The sequence below is a fragment of the Hyperoodon ampullatus genome (assembly GCF_949752795.1).
Source record: "Hyperoodon ampullatus genome assembly, chromosome: 12".
Lineage (NCBI taxonomy): Eukaryota > Metazoa > Chordata > Mammalia > Artiodactyla > Ziphiidae > Hyperoodon > Hyperoodon ampullatus.
The window spans coordinates 75,512,217-75,530,928 of NC_136925.1; the positions used below are offsets into that span (position 1 = coordinate 75,512,217).

The 18,712-nt window shown below is 37.9% G+C and overlaps 1 protein-coding gene across 4 annotated transcripts in view; it reads left to right on the forward strand.

Moving 5' to 3' along the window:
• ESR1 (estrogen receptor 1) overlaps nucleotides 1-18,712 on the forward strand; it is a gene marked incomplete at both ends in the record, with an annotated part of 276,707 nt that overhangs the window by 170,870 nt on the left and 87,125 nt on the right. For all 4 annotated transcript variants that reach the window (XM_079716498.1, XM_079716496.1, XM_079716497.1 and 1 more), the window contains one exon: nucleotides 1,496-1,634. In XM_079716498.1, the coding sequence (XP_079572624.1) occupies nucleotides 1,496-1,634 (139 nt within the window). The remainder of the gene's footprint in view (nucleotides 1-1,495; nucleotides 1,635-18,712) is intronic.

Consider the following 18,712-nt stretch of genomic DNA (forward strand, 5'->3'; position numbering starts at 1 on the left):
GCTTACACTCTGAGGTCTTTCTCCACCTTGGGTTTCTCTATGTGGATCATCATCTACTTGGTGGTAAGGATTATATGAAAGATGGCACTTAAGTATATAAGAAATGATGAGCTAATTGTTTAATGCTGATTCTTTAATCAACACCCCCAAGAAGAAACATTCAGTAGGCAAACCATCACTACTACTGCTTAAGGAAAATAAACTTACATTTTGGCTTTTTAGTAAATACAAGTATAGATAACTAATAAAAGTATAATATTAGTGAGAAAAAAATAAAGAAGAGGACAAAGAAAAATGGGATTCCTAGACCCATCTCATGGATAAGAGAGAACAAAGGGTTGAGGGCAGAGAGAGAGAGGAAGGAAATGTGATGGGGGTACCTCAGGGCAAAAGAACAGGGAACCGATTTGGAAAGGAGCAAACTTTATGGACATCTTGTTTATGCAGTGCCCTTGTCACTCTGGCATGTCTTAATTTGTGTGGTTAGATTTATTTAGTCACTTGATCCAAAGTCTACAATTAATTGAAGCACATAGGAAGTACTGTCACTTGTGGTCAAGGGCATAGGTTCTGGAGATTATATTTCCATCTCTGACCTTAACAAGTATATAAGCTCTCTGAACATCTGTTTCCTTATCTGTAAAATGATATCCCTGTGAGTTCCTACCTCTGAGAATTATTGTGTTAATAAATACTTTAAAAATTGGTATGGGAAGTACTTAGCATCACTTCTAACCCATAGTAAAGGCTCAATCAATTGATCTTCCTCTTCTTTCCCGTTCTTCTCCTTCTCCCCCTCCTTCTTCTCACTATTATGATTACTATTAGGCATCCACCATATTGTCAGTGATGACTGGAGAAAACTTTACTCTCCCAATAAGCCATTGGAAAACAAGGGCACTTTTTAGTGTTTATTACCAGAAGTAACCATAATGTCACTTTTATTCATCTGACTCATTCTCTCCCGAGTGATTTATTTACACATTCTATTGTATTAGTCTTTCTTTTCCATGGTGTGAAAAAAAGAGCATGGCTTAGTGATGAAGCAAAGAGGTAGAAATTTAGTGACTTTGGTCCTGCCTGTGCTCCAATTCCTATTTGGTTTAGGGCAAAGTAATTTAAATTTCCTGCACCTAAATATCTTCAGCTGAAACAGAAATGAAATGTAATAATCACATAGGGCTCTTAGAAATGTCTAAGTAAAAAGCACACACATTTTAACACTAAGTTCAGAACTTTATAGAAAACTAAGTGGGTTGCTTAAGTTAGTATGTTTCTGTAGATATGACACTAAGACATTAAGAAAATGCCATGGTAAAGTTCATTGATATGCTAGGTTTAAAAAATAGTTACTTGACTTTCCTATTGTGTGCTTCTAATTTATGTTTTTCCACCTAATAGAAAATAGACCCTACCACTTCAAATCCCTGGTTGCATTCATTTCACCAGCATTACTTTTCATTTGAGTCAGCAGGGTTTTCTTGTCTTGTTTCAGGATTTGTGGATTTGACCCTCCATGATCAGGTCCACCTTCTGGAATGTGCGTGGCTAGAGATCCTCATGATTGGTCTTGTCTGGCGCTCCATGGAGCACCCAGGGAAGCTCCTGTTTGCTCCGAACTTGCTCCTGGACAGGTGAGTGACCTAGCTGTAGCTTGGGGGAAGCACATTCTTGATAATCACCAGTTTGATCCTGAAGCTCCTTTATTCAGCATTCCACGAAGCTTCCAAGAACTTTATCAGATATATTTACAAATGGGTGGATTCCGGTGATGTAGGGTAGTCGAGTTCACAGAAGGCTAAGGATAACTAACTGTCTGCCTGATGTCTCCCCAGATTAGCTCTCTCATTTCTAAAATATACATGTATATTGTATATGTATATTTATATATACATATATGCATGTATCAATATATATACACATATGTATGTATCAATATATATACACATATGTATTTGTGTGTATTTACAAAATTATGAACTGTAATTTTCTAACTTCACCTTCATCTTGTGTTATATCAAAGAATGATGAGTAACTTTCCTTTAATTAAAATCTTTTTTTGGCTCATGTACATCCAAACCACAATAGTCTCTTCATTTCCTTTTCCAATTTTGCCATCAGTAAATGAAGAAATTTGAACAGAGTTCTGAAGGCCACTTCCAGTTTTATGAATTCCTAAAAGTTAACTTGCTTATTTTAGAAAATGAAGATTTCAGTTTTCAAATGTGCCACCTTATTGCATGTATTCTATTTGGGTTGACTTGGAATGTGGGTCCTATTCTTCTTTCTTATTCGGTCATTGCTTAGAGTAATCGAATTTAGACATTATTTAACAGCAGCTACCACTGACAGAGTCCCTACCCAGCACCAGCTGCTGTGCTGAATACTTTACATACATGATCTCATTTAATCATCACAGCACTCCTGGGAAGCCTTATCATTCACATTTTACCAGAAAGGAAGCTAAGTTTCAGAGACATTCTGCTACTTGCAAAGAGCATTGAGCTAGCCGGTGGTGGAGCCAGGATTGGAATTCAAGATCTGTCTGTCTCTGGCACACTCAGGTTGGCTCCTGCCCTGTGCACACATCCTTCACACTCTTTCCTCATCAGCAATGCCTTCTCTGCTCTGCTGCTGTGACCTTTTGTTACCAGATGTACCTTGTCTTTATGGACGACATAGTCATTTGAATGGGAAAGATCCAACTTCTAGTTGTTTCTTGCAGACTTTTTTTGCCTCTGCTCATCAGTCCAAGGCTGCCAGGTTGCACACGATGCATCTTTGTGCTTTCCTTCCTTTCGGAGCGCCATGCTGCCCCCTCATCTCCTGTCCTGCTCTGGGTTCCTTCCCTACACCTGCCAAGCTGCCTGGAACGGAGTTCTGGCAGCCTTTATTTATTTAAATACTGGAGAATTGTATACGTATTGGTTACTGTTTCATCATTTTGTTTTATTATAGCTTTTTTCATCATTTTGTGTTATTATAGCATCGTCAACAGTGATGATGCTGTTCAACAAGCAGCTCTTTCTTTCCATGGAATATAGTCCCGTATCACAGTTTTGTGGACTGATCAAGAACGGTCACTGGTCTGGTTCCGTAGAACTGCCCTCACACGGTATTTAGCCTGCCTTTTAGAGGATGTCTCTACAGTGCTTCTTCACTTCTTTTCCTTCCTTTCCCTTCCCTTTCCTTCCCTTGTTTCTCTTGTCATTTTTCCCTTCCACCTCTTTTTGCCTGTTTTCCTTTGCTTTCCTCTTTCCTTCTTTTTTTTTTTTTTTTTGGCCTATCTCCTCTTCCTCCTCCTCCTTTTTCTTCTGCTGCTTTTAACTTTTTTCTGTTACAGTCATGTCGTTCCATGACCAAGTTATAATAAATTTGCAGATGAAAATCATAGACCACATACGATGTTTCTCCACAATAGACTGGAAGGTGTCTTCAGGGTTTAGGATATTGGGGACATTCCTGACTGAATTGATGGGTTCCATGATTTACTACCTCATCCATGTTTACCTTCTTAGGTACACACTTCCTGAGAGCAATCATCAGTCATTGCATTTTAGATATGAAAGCGTTTGTGACATCACCTCACCTCGATGAAACTCATTTTGCCAGCAAGGTGATTTTGTGTAGGATCTTATCAACCACCTGCCTTTCTTCTCCACACACTGTCAGTGTGCTTAATTTTCTCCCATGTTTCTCACTGCAGTGTCAGTGACTGAGTTCTCATTTCTCTCCATTCCTACTTTCTAAAATTCCAGATAGGAAGTTCCTACTACCTCTAGACCAGGATTTCTCAACTTCTGCACTACTGACATTTTTGGTTGGATTAGTCTTTCTTATGGAGGACTGTCCTGTGTATTTTAGGATGTTTAGCAGCATTCCTGGACTTAACCTACTAGATGCTCTCGTAGCAGCATCCCTTTCCCTAGAGATGACAACTGCAAATATCTCCAGACATTTCTAAATGTCCCCTGTGTGTGGGGGGAAGGGAGGCACAGAATTGTCCCTGGTTGAGAACCACTACTCTAGATTTTCCCATTTCAATATCCTATAAGCTCTTCAGACTCACAGTATTGAATACCTTATCTTCCTCACCACGTTTGTTCCTTTTCTTTTTTTCTATTAGTGGCATTCACCTAGACACTGAAGCTGTCAAGTTCAAGTTAACCATGGATTCCACTCCCCCCACCAGATTATCCAGTTAACTGTCAAGTCCTTCCTGCCCTGTTTCTGAAATCCACACCTCCCCTTTGTCGCCATTCCTCCCCTAGCACAGGTCCAAGTCAGCCCTCCCCAAAGGCTTGCCTCTCCACCACTGTCTTTCTCGGCCGCCGGCCCTCTTGCCTTCAGTGTCTTCACCACAGAGCTGCCAGAGACTTCTTTCTAAGGCACAGCTGTCATCCTGATGCTTCCTGATTCAGCTTCCATTGGCTCTCTCCCTTCTTTAGAAAGTACTGTCTAGATACTTACTAGTACTTACTAGTACTTACTAGTAAGTACTTACTAGTACTTACCTTGATAATTATGAATCCCTGTTGCAAGTGTCACAGACACAAACACCAGCAGAGCGGGTCAGATGATGTAATGAGGAAGGCCAGTGGCTTTGAGTCCAAAACGGAGTTCTGGGGATTAAGTGAGCCTGGTGAGCTCTTATCCAGGCTAACAAACACCTGGGCCCTGACTTCAGCCTGAGAGCCACGAACTTGACTTCACTCTTCAAGGTTTTTTTCCACTGCTTCTGAAAGGCCCTGTACCTTTAGGATTCCTCGTCAGAATCTTGGGACCTTCTTTAAGGCCATTTCAGATGTTACGATTCCAGAAAAGCTTCCTCAAAACTCTCTCCTCTTTAGCCAGAAAGTAGCCTTTTCTTTGTCTGTGTTTTCATGGGATTTGGTTTCTGCTTCCCTTATTCTCCTTCTGTCACCTGTAAGTTATGATTTTATGTCTTATCTTCCCTTTCAGCTCATGAACTTCGTGCAGGCAGGAACCAGAACTTGTTCGCCTTTTTTTTTTTCTGCGGTACGCGGGCCTCTCACTGCTGTGGCTTCTCCCGTTGCGGAGTACAGGCTCCGGACGCTCAGGCTCAGCGGCCATGGCTCACGGGCCCAGCCACTCTGCGGCATGTGGGATCTTCCCAGACCGGGGCATGAACCCGTGTCCCTTGCATCAGCAGGCGGACTCTCAACCAGTGCGCCACCAGGGAAGCCCCTTGTTCACCTTTTTGTCCCCTCCAATGAACAAAGTCTTCCATGATCCCCACTAAGTGTTTGTTAATTGCACTGGCCAGGGTCCCCCGGTGGCTCATGGCAGAGTCAGGAGAAGCCACGTCTTCTGATGGTCATTTCAACTGTTCTTGTTATCAAACTCACTCACTTCTTATTCAGGGCTACTTAATTCCTGGTTTAGACCCTTCTAGACTTTGAAGAAATTAAGATACATCTGTTTCGAAAGGATTTTTAAAATTACTAAGTGCATTTGACTTATGCTTATACTTCTGCTTATATTCCACAAACCTGTTAAATTCTGAATGAAGATAAACAGAGGATCTTATTTTTCTTCCATCACTAGACCCACTATGGAGTAAAATCCTCCAGGTCTTAATACGTTTAAGAACATTTACATACATACATTTCTAATCATGTTAATGATTAGAAAAATATATAAATAAATATAAATTATATAAATAATATTATTTTAAAAAATATGGTCTATAGTATATAATTTTCTATATTTTTCTAATTATTAACATGTACCTAAATATTATAAAATTTCAATATTATTAAGTTACTCTCTTGGTATTAGAAGATAACTGCTTTTGATGACATTGATATATGCATAACAGTAAAAAATATTGTGACCAGCAACCCATTTGAAATTTTATACACCTGGAAGATGACTTTTGAGTGATAGTTGAGAGCACTGTTTATGTTTTTGCCTTGCAGGCTCCCAACCCTTTTGATAACATTCAGCTTTCTGATTAACATCAGTCACCTTGATCTCCCTTTTGCTCTTTTCCCATCCTTTTGCACATTGTAAACATTTTTTTGTAACAAACTGTAGAAATCCATGAGTTTCAAAGCCAAGTATTTGAGAGCTGGTAAGCAAAAGATGAGTGTTAGCTGCATCATTTTTATTTTATCTCAGGCTTGGTGATACTACCTTTGCAAAGTCGGCCTCCATAGGGTGTTTACATCTGCACAGACATGGAGACAAGAGAAAGCCAGAAGTCCCAAGGAGTCCTGTCACCCAGGGATTATCAACGTTGCTAACTAGAGACAAGGGTTTATCTGTGATAGATTATAATGATATCCTGTTTTCTTAAGCCTTCTTTGCAAATACAGGCACTTGTGCTTTCCAAGGCTATCAAGAGGATAGAATATACCTCAGTCTTTCCTTGTAATTACTCAATGTTAGTATTGGCAAATGGGGTTTAGTGATTATAGGAATATAAAAAATTTGCCGGGTTACCATCCCACACTTGTGAGCAGAGGACTGTATTTCCTATCTAGTATCCAATTCAAAAGAGTTATTGCTTGATTTACTCCCGATGGTAACCCATGATATCTTGATTCTGGTAGTTTATAGCTTTCCTGGTAGTCATATGCTTGAAGGCTAATTTTATCCTTGCCACTTAGCCTACCCACAGTTTCCAGTTCTTCCCTGTATCTTGCAGCAGTGAGTTCCAAGCACTTAATGCAGTCTTCTCTTCCTGTGAAAACCAAGAAATAAAGCTTATTATCAGGTATTAATAGAGAACCCAGTAATTTCTCTCAGTGTGTGTGTGTAGGTGTGTGTATTTTATAAGAGGGAAGTTAAAGATAACAAGAACACCTGTGAAAGTAATCAGGAAATGGAGAAAACTCATTTTCCATTCTAGCACCTAATCCTTTGGTGTGTTTTGGCACCAGAAAACACAAAATATGTCCTCTGTGTCAACTAGGAATGCACCTCTTCGTTTAGTCCTGCTTGAGTGCTCACCCTGGAAAAACAGAGACAGAAAACAGAAGCAAAAGTGTTCAATATAAGTCATTCCTTGTGGGATCTCTTTGTTTTTGCAGGAGTAAAGTTTACTATCGCTGGAAGGCAGATGTGATGTTAGAGGACACAGTGTAAATTGCCAGTTCAGTAAGACTATCCAGTCTCCAGAGCACTGTCTAAATTCTGTTTTGCTGGCGCCATCCATGCTAACAAATTCTGAGAAATATTTGCGGATTTCTCAGTGAAGCCAAAACACTCTCTTTCGATTCCTATTCACTCTCAGAGAAAAAAAACTATTCATCCATTTGAAAGCAAAGCTTAATTCGACAAGAAGAATATTCCCTCTACCAAGCGTCTGGCCAGAGGGTTGTTGATCTAGCTCTTTCCATCGCTCCTGCATCAGGAGGCTCTGTCTGTAGGAAATAATATTGGACAACAGAAAGTTCTTTGACTTGTAGGCATGGAATAGGAATAAGTTCTCTTCCTTAAGAGAAAAACAGGTTGTTGCACTGGAGAGAACATTTTGCTTCTTCTACTAAATAGCTGACTGTTTTCAGACCATAAATTCACTTTAAACTGAAAAAAAAAGTCATTTTCTAGAAGCAAGAGCATGCTCATTTCAAGTTATTTATTGTAAATATTTCAGAAAAAAACATGCAGATAAAAACATGCAAATGAAACAATGCTTCCAGCAAATGCTTTTACTGGCCTTTTTTTTATTGGCCTTTTAAATTTTTTTCCCTGTGTAAAACTTGATGTAAATTCTTTGCAGATTTTTTTCACTTGGAAGAGTGAAAAAGGAAAGTTCGGAAATAAGTTGATAAATTCAGAATGTAATTTGTTTAAAGGTTTCTTGGGCATAAAAAGAAGGACCCCCCCTTTATATTCCCTTTTTAGATTTCTTCTCTCTGAAAAATGTATGCTCTACTGAAGGAGGATATTATAGTAGCAGGGGCAGCAGGTGGGTGGGGGAGTGATCAGCTCCTCAGCAAAGTCAGTCCTGGGCAGGAGACAGTTTCGGTTACTCCAGTGGCTTTGCTGGATTCCCTCATAACTTTCCAGGCTTGTGTTGGTTTGCATCCCTATATGGCCCATTCATATCCCAAGAACTTTGTTCATAACTTTTTTTTTTTTTGCTCTACCTTATAGAGTTGGATGAGGAAAGAAAAGAAAGGAAGCCCACCTTTATGTAACTTCTTTAATCTGTACAGTAGTGTGTTGGGTTATCTTCTATACTATATTTTATTCATTATGTGAGAATACAAGTAGCAAAGGGTTTTACCAGCTTGTATTCTTGGCTCTGGATCCGTTGGTTCTTTCCAGTTCTGAGTCCTGAATTACTCAAGAGCAGATGCCAATTGATTGATTCTTTAAAGTCTTTGGTGCAGAGTTCTGACAAATCCTGGGAATATGAAACTGTAAACTGCAGAGAAGAAAAATTGAGGCCAAAAGAAGAGAGAAATTAGCCAAGCTGCTAATATTACTGCTATCTCTGATTGAAAAGGTATCAAAATATCTATTGGACTAAAACCCAATTTCATTACACACTTTAAGTGGGTCAATTATGTAATATGTGAATTATATCTCAATAAAAATATTAAACACACACACACACACACACACACACACATATTGGAGTTTTGGAAGAAGTCAATTTGACCAACAAGACCTTCAATCATGAAAGCGCCTGTAGGGGTTCTACTGGAAAAAGGTAAAAAACAAAACATTCAAATCAAGATTTCTTCTTAAAAACAAAGCAATTAAATAGTGCTTTGTTATAAAGGGTGCTAAGCCACAAGTCTTTAACTCCTCAAGAGGAATCAGCCTATAAACAGTAAGGATCTACTTAATATAAAATTGCCCCAGAGGAAAAGGCATAATTCCAACCAAAGAATTAATCCTGTGTAAGAGGTTAATTTAACTTTTCTTACATGTTTACCTATCACATTATTTTTGCATTTGCCATAAATTGTTAACAATTAAACTTGCTAATTGATTTAAAATACAATCATCATAATATTTTTGACAGTTTAATTCTAAAATATCTTGATATTATTTAAGTCACACATGCTACATAGAGGTAATCACGTAATCCCTCTCTCATATCTGCTTTAATCGCAGCTGCTTTTCCATAGTCGGAATTGGAAAGATCCTCATTTGTTTAATGAGTGCAATTAAAATCCATTGATAAAGGGAGATAACACAACTTCAAGTCTGTGTTAGTTAGGATTCAGTTTAAGTCAACTCAGTAGATATTTATTGAGTACGTCCATGTCTCTAGGGTTCTGCCTGATACTGGAGGATATGAAAAAAATGTGTAAGAGGCAGACCTATCCTCAGGGAACTCACTGTCTAGTGGTAGAGTAATATTGGTGTACAAATGAATGCAGGCAAAAGCAAGACATTATAAGCAAGCCTCCACACACCCCACATCATTCGTGTCTAGTTTAGCTTCCTCCATCACTTTTTTTAAAATTGAGATACAATTGACATAACATTATATTGTACAACATATGTATACAATGTATGAGTTGATATATGTAGGTATTATAAAATGATCACCACAGTAGGTCGGGTTAACATCCATCACCACAAATAGTAGTATATTTTCCTACGACGAGAAATTTTAAGGTCTACTCTCTTACCAACTTTCAAATATACAGTAAAGTTTTATTAACTATAGTCACGAGGCTATACATTACCATCCCCAGAACTTATTTATCTTTTAACTGAAAGTTTGTACCTTTTCACTGTCTTCACCCATTTTGCCCACCACCCACCTCGGGCAACCACCAATTTGTTCTCTGTATCTTTGAGCCTGGTGGATTTGTTTTTTCTAAGATTCCACATATAAGTGATATCATACTGTGATGTGTCTCTCACTGTCTGACTTATTTCACTTAGCATAAGGCCCTCAAAGTCCATCCATGTTATCACAAATGGCAGGATTTCCATCTTTTTATGGCTGAATAATATTTCATTATATATATGTATATATATATAAACTTTTTCTTTATCCATTCGTCCATTGATGGACACTTAGGTTACTTCCATGCCTTGGCTATTGTAAATAATGCTGCAATGAACATGGAGGTGCAGATATCTTTTCAAATTAGTGTTTTCATTTTCTTTGGATAAATGCCCAGAAGAGGAATTTCTGGATCATATGGTAGTTCTATTCTTAAATTTTTGAGGAACCACCATCCTGTGTTCCATAGCAGCCACCCAATTTACATTCTTACCAACAGTGCACAGAAGGGTTCCCTTTTCTCCACATCCTCACCAACACATGTTATTTCTTCTCTTTTTTTTTTGAATTTAATTAAATTAATTTTTTTGTACAGCAGGTTCATTTTAGTTATCCTTTTTATACATATTAGTGTATGTATGTCAGTCCCAATCTCCCAATTCATCTCCCCACCCCACCCCCATCACCCCACCGCTTTCCCCCCTTGGTGTCCATATGTTGGTTCTCTACATCTGTGTCTCAATTTCTGCCCTGCAAACCGGTTCATCTGTACCATTTTTCTAGGTTCCACATATATGCGTTAATATACGATATTTGTTTCTCTCTTTCTGACTTACTTCACTCTGTATGACAGTCTCTAGATTCATCCACGTCTCTACAAATGACCCAATTTCGTTCCTTTATCTGGCTGAGTAATGTTCCATTGTATATATGTGCCACATCTTCTTTATCCATTCATCTGTTGATGGGCATTTAGATTGCTTCCATGACTTGGCTATTGTAAATAGTGCTGCAATGAATATTACGGTGCATGTGTCTTTTTGGACTATGGTTTTCTCTGGGTATATGCCCAGTAGTGGGATTGCTGGGTCATATGGTAATTCTATTTTTAGTTTTTTAAGGAACCTCCATACTGTTCTCCATAGCGGCTCTATCAATTTACATTCCCACCAACAGTGCAAGAGGGTTCCCTTTTCTCCACACCCTCTCCAGCATTTGTTGTTTGTAGATTTTCTGATGATGCCCATTCTAACTGGTGTGAGGTGATTCCTCACTATAGTTTTGATTTGCATTTCTCTAATGATTAGTGATGTTGAGCAGCTTTTCATGTGCTTCTTGGCAATCTCTATGTCTTCTCTGGAGAAATGTCTGTATAGGTCTTCTGCCCATTTTTGGATTGGGTTGTTTGTTTTTTTAATATTGAGCTGCATGAGCTGTTTATATATTTTGGAGATTAATCCTTTGTCCATTGATTCATTTGCAAATATTTTCTCCCATTCTGAGGGTTGTCTTTTTGTCTTATTTGTAGTTTCCTTTGCTGTGCAAAAGCTTTTAAGTTTCATTAGGTCCCATTTGTTTATTTTTATTTCCATTACTCTATGAGGTGGATCAAAAAACATCTTGCTGTGATTTATGTCAAAGAGTGTTCTTCCTATGTTTTCCTCTGAGAGTTTTATAGTGTCCGGTCTTACATTTAGGTCTCTAATCCATTTTGAGTTTATTTTTGTGTACGGTGTTAGCGAGTGTTCTAATTTTATTCTTTTACATGCAGCTGTCCAGTTTTCCCAATACCACTTATTGAAGAGACTGTCTTTTCTTCATTGTATATCCTTGCCTCCTTTGTCATAGATTAGTTGACCATAGGTGCGTGGGTTTATCTCTGGGCTTTCTATCCTGTCCCATTGATCTATATTTCTGTTTTTGTGCCAGTACCATATTGTCTTCATTACTGTAGCATTGTAGTATAGTCTGAAGTCAGGGAGTCTGATTCCTCCAGCTCCGTTTTTTTCCCTCAAGACTGCTTTGGCTATTCAGGATCTGTTTTGTGTCTCCATAGAAATTTTAAAATATTTTATTCTAGTTCTGTAAAAAAGTGCCTTTGGTAATTTGATAGGGGTTGCATTGAATCTGTAGACTGCTTTGGGTAGTATGGTCATTTTCACAATATTGATTCTTCCAATCCAAGAAAATGGTATATCTCTCCACCTGTTTATATCATCTTTAATTTCTTTCATCAGTGTCTTATAGTTTTCTGCATAAAGGTATTTTGTCTCCCTAGGTAGGTTTATTCCTAGGTATTTTATTCTTTTTGTTGCAGTGATAAATGGGAGTGTTTCCTTGATTTCTCTTTCAGGTTTTTCATCAATAGTGTATAGGAATGCAAGAGATTTCTGTGCATTAATTTTGTATCCTGCAACTTTACCAAATGCATCGATTAGCTCTAGTAGTTTTCTTGTGGCATCTTTAGGATTCTCTATGTATAGTATCATGTCATCTGCAAACAGTGACAGTTTTAATTCTTCTTTTCCAATTTGTATTCCTTTTATTTCTTTTTCTTCTCTGATTGCTGTGGCTAGGACTTCCAAAACTATGTTGAATAACAGTGGTGATAGTGGACATCCTTGTCTTGTTCCTGATCTTAGAGGAAATGCTTTCAGTTTTTCACCATTGAGAATGATGTTTGCTGTGGGTGTGTCATATATGCCTTTATTTTGTTGAGGTAGATTCCCTCTATGCCTACTTTCTGTAGAGTTTTTACCATAAATGTGTGTTGAATTTTATCAGAAGCCTTTTCTTCATCTATGGAGATGATCATATGGTATTTATTCTTCAATTTCTTAATATGGCATATCACATTGATTGATTTGCTTATATTGAAGAATCCTTGCATCCCTGGGATAAATCCCACTTGATCGTGGTGTATGACCCTTTTAATGTGTTGTTGGACTCTGTTTGCTAGTATTTTGTTGAGGATTTTTGCATCTGTATTCATGAGTGATTTTGGTCTGTAATTTTCTTTTTTTGTAGTATCTTTGTCTGGTTTTGGTATCGGGGTAATGGTGGCCTCATAGAATGAATTAGGGAGTGTTCCTTCCTCTGAAATTTTTGGAAGAGTTTAAGAAGGATGGGTGTTAGCTCTTCTCTGAATGTTTGATAGAATTCACCTGTGAAGCCATCTGGTCCTGGACGTTTGTTAGTTGGAAGATTTTTAATCACAGTTTCAATTTCATTACTTGTGATTGGTCTGTTCATATTTTCTATTTCTTCCTGGTTCAGCCTTGGAAGGTTATAGCTTTCTAAGAATTTGTCCATTTCTTCCAGGTTGTCCATTTTATTGGCATAGAGTTGCCTGTAGTAGCCTCTTAGGATACTTTGTATTTCTGCGGTGTCTGCTGTAATTTCTCCTTTTTCGTTTCTAATTTTATTGATTTGAGGCCTCTCCCTCTTTTTCTTGATGAGTCTGGCTAATGGTTTATCAATGTTGTTTATCTTCTCAAAGAACCAGCTTTTAGTTTTCTTGATCTTTGCTATTGTTCTCTTTGTTTCTATTTCATTTATTTCTGCTCTGATCTTTATGATTTCTTTCCTTCTGCTAACTTTGGGTTTTGTTTGTTCTTCTTTCTCTAGTTCCTTTAGGTGTAAGGTTAGATTGTTTATTTGAGGTGTTTCTTGTTTCCTGAGGTAGGCCTGTATTGCTATAAACTTCCCTCTTAGAACTGCTTTTGCTGCATCCCATAGGTTTTGGATCGTCGTGTTTTCATTGTCATTTGTTTCTAGGTATTTTTTGATTTCCTCTTTGATTTCTGCAGTGAACTCTTGGTTATTCAGTAGCGTGTTGTTTAGCCTCCATGTGTTTGTGTTTTTTACGTTTTTTTCCATGTAATTGATTTCTAATCTCATAGAGTTGTGGTCAGAAAAGATGCTTGATATGATTTCAATTTTCTTAAATTTACTGAGGCTTGATTTGTGACCCAAGATGTGATCTATCCTGGAGAATGCTCCGTGCACACTTCAGAAGAAAGTGTAACCTGCTGTTTTTGGATGTAATGTCCTATAAATATCAATTAAATCTATCTGGTCTATTGTGTCATTTAAAGCTTCTGTTTCCTTATTAATTTTCTGTTTGGATGATCTGTCCATTGGTGTAAGTGAGGTGTTAAAGTACCCCACTATTATTGTGTTACTGTCGATTTCCTCTTTTATAGCTGTTAGCAGTTGTCTTATGTATTGAGGTGCTCCTATGTTGGTTGCATATATATTTATAACTGTTATACCTTCTTATTGGATTGTTCCCTTGATCATTATGTAGTGTCCTTCCTGTCTCCTGTAACATTCTTCATTTTAAAGTGTATTTTATCTGTTATGAGTATTGCTACTCCAGCTTTCTTTTGATTTCCATTTGTATGCAATATCATTTTTCCATCCCCTCACTTTCAGTCTGTATGTGTCCCTAGGTCTGAAATGGGTCTCTTGTAGACAGCATATATATGGGTCTTGTTTTTGTATCCATTCAGTGAGCCTGTGTCTTTTGGTTGGAGCATTTAATCCATTCACGTTTAAGGTAATTATCGATATGATATGTATGTTCCTTTGACCATTTTGTTAATTGTTTTGTGTTTGTTTTTGTAGGTCCGTTTCTTCTCTTTTGTTTCCCTCTTAGAGAAGTTCCTTTAGCATTTGTTGTAGAACTGGTTTGGTGGTGGTGAATTCTCTTAGCTTTTGCTTGTCTGTAAAGCTTTTGATTTCTCCATCGAATCTGAATGAATCCTTGCCGGGTAGAGTAATCTTGGTTTATGTTCTTCCCTTTCATCACTTTAAATATGTCTTGCCACTCCCTTCTGGCTTGTAGAGTTTCTGCCGAGAAATCAGCTGTTAACCTTATGGGAGTTCCCTTGTGTATTATTTGTCATTTTTCCCTTGCTGCTTTCAATAATTTTTCTTTGTCTTTAATTTTTGCCAATTTGATTACTGTGTGTCTCGGTGTGTTTCTCCTTGTGTTTATCCGGTATGGGACTCTCTGTGCTTCCTGGACTTGGGTGGTTATTTCCTTTCCCATGTTAGGTAAGTTTTCGACTATAATCTCTTGAAATACTTTTTCAGTTCCTTCTTCTCTCTCTTCTCCTTCTGGGACCCCTATAATGCGAATGTTGTTGTGTTTAATGTCGTCCCAGAGGTCTCTTAGGCTGTCTTCATTTCTTTTCATTCTTTTTTCTTTATTCTATTCTGCAGCAGTGAATTCCACCATTCTGCCTTGCAGGTCACTAATCCATTCTTCTGCCTCAGTTATTCTGCTAGTGATTCCTCCTAGTGAGTTTTCATTTCAGTTATTGTAGTGTTCATCTCTGTTTGTTTGTTCTTTAATTCTTCTAGGTCTTTTTTCAACATTTCTTGCTCTTCTCAATCTTTGCCTTCATTCTTTTTCCGAGGTCCTGGATCATCTTCACCATCATTATTCTGAATTCTTTTTCTGGAAGGTTGCCTCTCTCCACTTCATTTAGTTATTTTTCTGGGGCTTCATCTTGTTCTTTCATCTGGTACATAGCCCTCTGCCTTTTCATCTTGTCTGTCTTTCTGTGAATGTGGTTTTTGTTCCATAGGCTGCAGGATTATAGTTCTTCTTGCTTCTGCTGTCTGCCCTCTGGTGGATGAGGCTATCTAAGTGGCTTGAGCAAGTTTCCTGATAGGAGGGACTGGTGGTGGGTAGAGCTGGCTGTTTCTCTGGTGGGCAGAGCTCATTAAAACTTTAATCTGCTTGTGTGCTGATGCGTGGGGCTGGGTTCCCTCCCTTTTGGTTGTTTTGTCTGAGGCAACCCAACACTGGAGTCTACCTGGGCTCTTTGGTGGGGCTAATGGCGGACTCTGGGAGGCCTTACACCAAGGAGTACTTCCCAGAATTTCTGCTGCCAGTGTCTTTGTCCCCACGGTGAGACACAGCCACCACCTGCCTCTGCAGGAGACCCTCCAACACTTGCAGGTAGGTCTGGTTCAGTCTCCTATGGCATCACTGGTCCTTCCCCTGGGTTCCAATGTGCACACTACTTTGTGTGTGTCCTCCAAGAGTGGAGTCTCTGCTTCCCCCATTCCTGTCGAAGTCCTGCAATGAAATCCCGCTAGCCTTCAAAGTCTGATTCTCTAGGAATTCCTCCTCCCATGCCAGACCCCCAGGGTGGGAAGCCTGACGTGGGGCTCAGAACCTTCACTCCAGTGGGTGGACTTCTGTGGTGTAAGTGTTCTCTAGTTTGTGAGTCACCCACCCAGTGGTTATGGGATTTGATTTTATTGTGATTGTGCCCTGCTGCTGTCTCATTGTGGCTTCTCCTTTGTCTTTGGATGTGGGGTATCTTTTTTGGTGAATTCCAGTGTCTTCATGTTGATGATTGTTCAGCAGTTGGTTGTGATTCCAGGGCTCTTGCAAGAGGGAGTGAGAGCATGTCCTTCTACTCCGCCATCTTGAACCAATCTCCTATTTCTTCTCTTTTTGATAATAGCCATTCTGACAGGTGTGAGGTGATATCTCTTGGTTTTGATTTGTATTTCCCTGATGATTAGTGGTGTTTGAGCACCTTTTCATGTACTTGTTGGCCATTGGTATGTCTTCTTTGGAAAAATGTCTATTTACATCCCCTGCCTATTTTTTAATCAGGTTGTTTGGTTTTTTGCTATTGAGTTGTATGAATTGTTTATATATTTTGGATATTACCTCCATATCAGATATTTGATTTGCAAATATTTTCTGCCATTTGGTAGGTTGCTTTTTCATTTTGTTGATGGTTTCCTTTGCTGTATGAAAGCTTTTTAGTTTGAGGTACTTCCACTCGTTTATTTTTGCTTTTGTTTCCTTTGCTATGGTGTCAAATCCAAAAAAAAAATATTGCCAAGATCAATGTCAAGGAGCTTACCACCTATGTTTCCTTCTAGGAGTTTTATAGTTTCAGTCTTATGTTCAAGTCTTTAATCTGTTTTGAGTTAACTTTTGTGTATGGTATAAGATAGTGGTCCAGTTTAGTTCTTTTGCATGTGGCTGTTTAATTTTCTCAGCATCATTTATTAAAGAGACTGTCCTTTCCACACTGTATATTTTTGGCTCCTTTGTTATAAATTAATTGACGACATATGTGTGGGTTTATTTCTGGGCTCTCTATTCTGTTCCCTTGATCTGTGTGTCTATTTCTATGCCAATACCGTGCTGTCTTGGTTACTATGGCTTTGTAATATAGATTGAAATCAGGGAGCATGATGCCTCCAGCTTTGTTCTTCTTTCTCAAGATTGCTTTGATATTTGGGGTCTTCTGTGGTTTAATACAAATTTTAGGATTATTTGTTCTCTTTCTGTGAAAAATGCCATTGGAACTTTGATAGGGATTGCATTGAATCTGTGGATTGCTTTAGTTAGTATGGACATTTTAACAATATTAATTCTTCCAGTCCATGAGCATGAGATATAGTTTTACCTACTTGTGTCTTCTTCAATTCCATTCATCAGCATCTTATAGTTTTCAGTGTACAGGTCTTTCACCTCCTTGGCTAAATTTATTCTTAGGTATTTTATTCTTTTTGATGCAATTGTAAATGCATCATAATATATGTTAATAAGGGACTATATGTTAATAGTTCCTTATTAACATAGAGAAACACAACTGCTTTTTGTATATTGCATTTGAATCCTGCAACTTAACAGAATTCATTTATTCTAACAGTTTTTTTGGTCTTTAGGGTTTTATATATCATGTCATCTGAAAATAGTGACAGTTTTACTTCTTCCTTCCTGATTTGGATACTTATTATTTCTTTTTCTTGCCTAATTGCTCTGGCTAGGACTTTCAATACTATGTTGAATAAAAGTGATGAAAGCATCCTTTTCTTATTGCTGATCTTAGAGGAAAAGCTTTCAGCTTTTCACCATTGAGTATGATGTTAGCTGTGGGCTTGTCATATATGGCCTTTATTATGTTGAGGTACTATACCCACTTTGTTGAGAGTTTTAATCATAAATGAATATTGAATTTTGTCAAAAGCTTTTTCTGCATCTACTGAGATGATCACATAATTTTTATCCTTCATTTTTTTAATGTGGTGTACTATATTGATTGACATGTGAATGTTGAACCATTCTTGCATCCCTGGAGTAAGTCTCACTTGATTGTGGTATATGATTCATTTAATGTATTATTGAATTTGGTTTGCTAATATTTTTTGAGGACTTTTGCATCTCTGTTCATCAGGGATACTAGCCTGTAATTTTCTTTTCTAGAGTGTCTTTGGTTTTGGTATCAGGGTGAAGCTGACCTCGTAAAGTGAATTTGGAATTATCCCTTCCTCTTCTATTTTTTGGAAGAGTTCATGACAGTTTCGTATTAATCCATTTTTAAATGTTTGGTAGAATTCACCAGTGAAGATATCTGGTCCCTTTCTTTATTGGTATGTTTTTGATTACTGATTTAATCTCCTTACTAGTAATTGGTTTGTCCAGATTTTCTATTTCTTCATGATTCAGTCTTGGTAGGTTGTATGTTTCTAGGAATTTATCCATTTCTTCTAGGTTCTCCAATTTGTTGGCATGTAATTGTTCACAGTAGTCTCTTATGATTCTTTGTATTTCTGTTGTATCAACTGTACCTCTTTCACTTTCTAATGGCTATGTAAGGGAAAATCAAACCCTGGTTTATACTTACATTTATAAACTGGTTCATTCTTGACATTTCCATGCCAGCATAACTAACTATACTCATTATACATTTATCCTGCCTAAAAGTGCATGCTAATATAGATAACTCTAAAAGATCATTCCATATGTTGGTCTTTTGGGTCTGGCAGGAGGGCAGCAGGGGGTTTTAGCAGAGATTTATTAAGCCTCTGTGGTAGATGACCAAAATTTACACATTTTTGAAATATTATTTCTGACAAGGTATTAGTACTGCTTGGATATTTTTCTGTGATTACAGCTTTTAATTTTATGACTGGATAGAAGTTTGGAATTTCACTTCA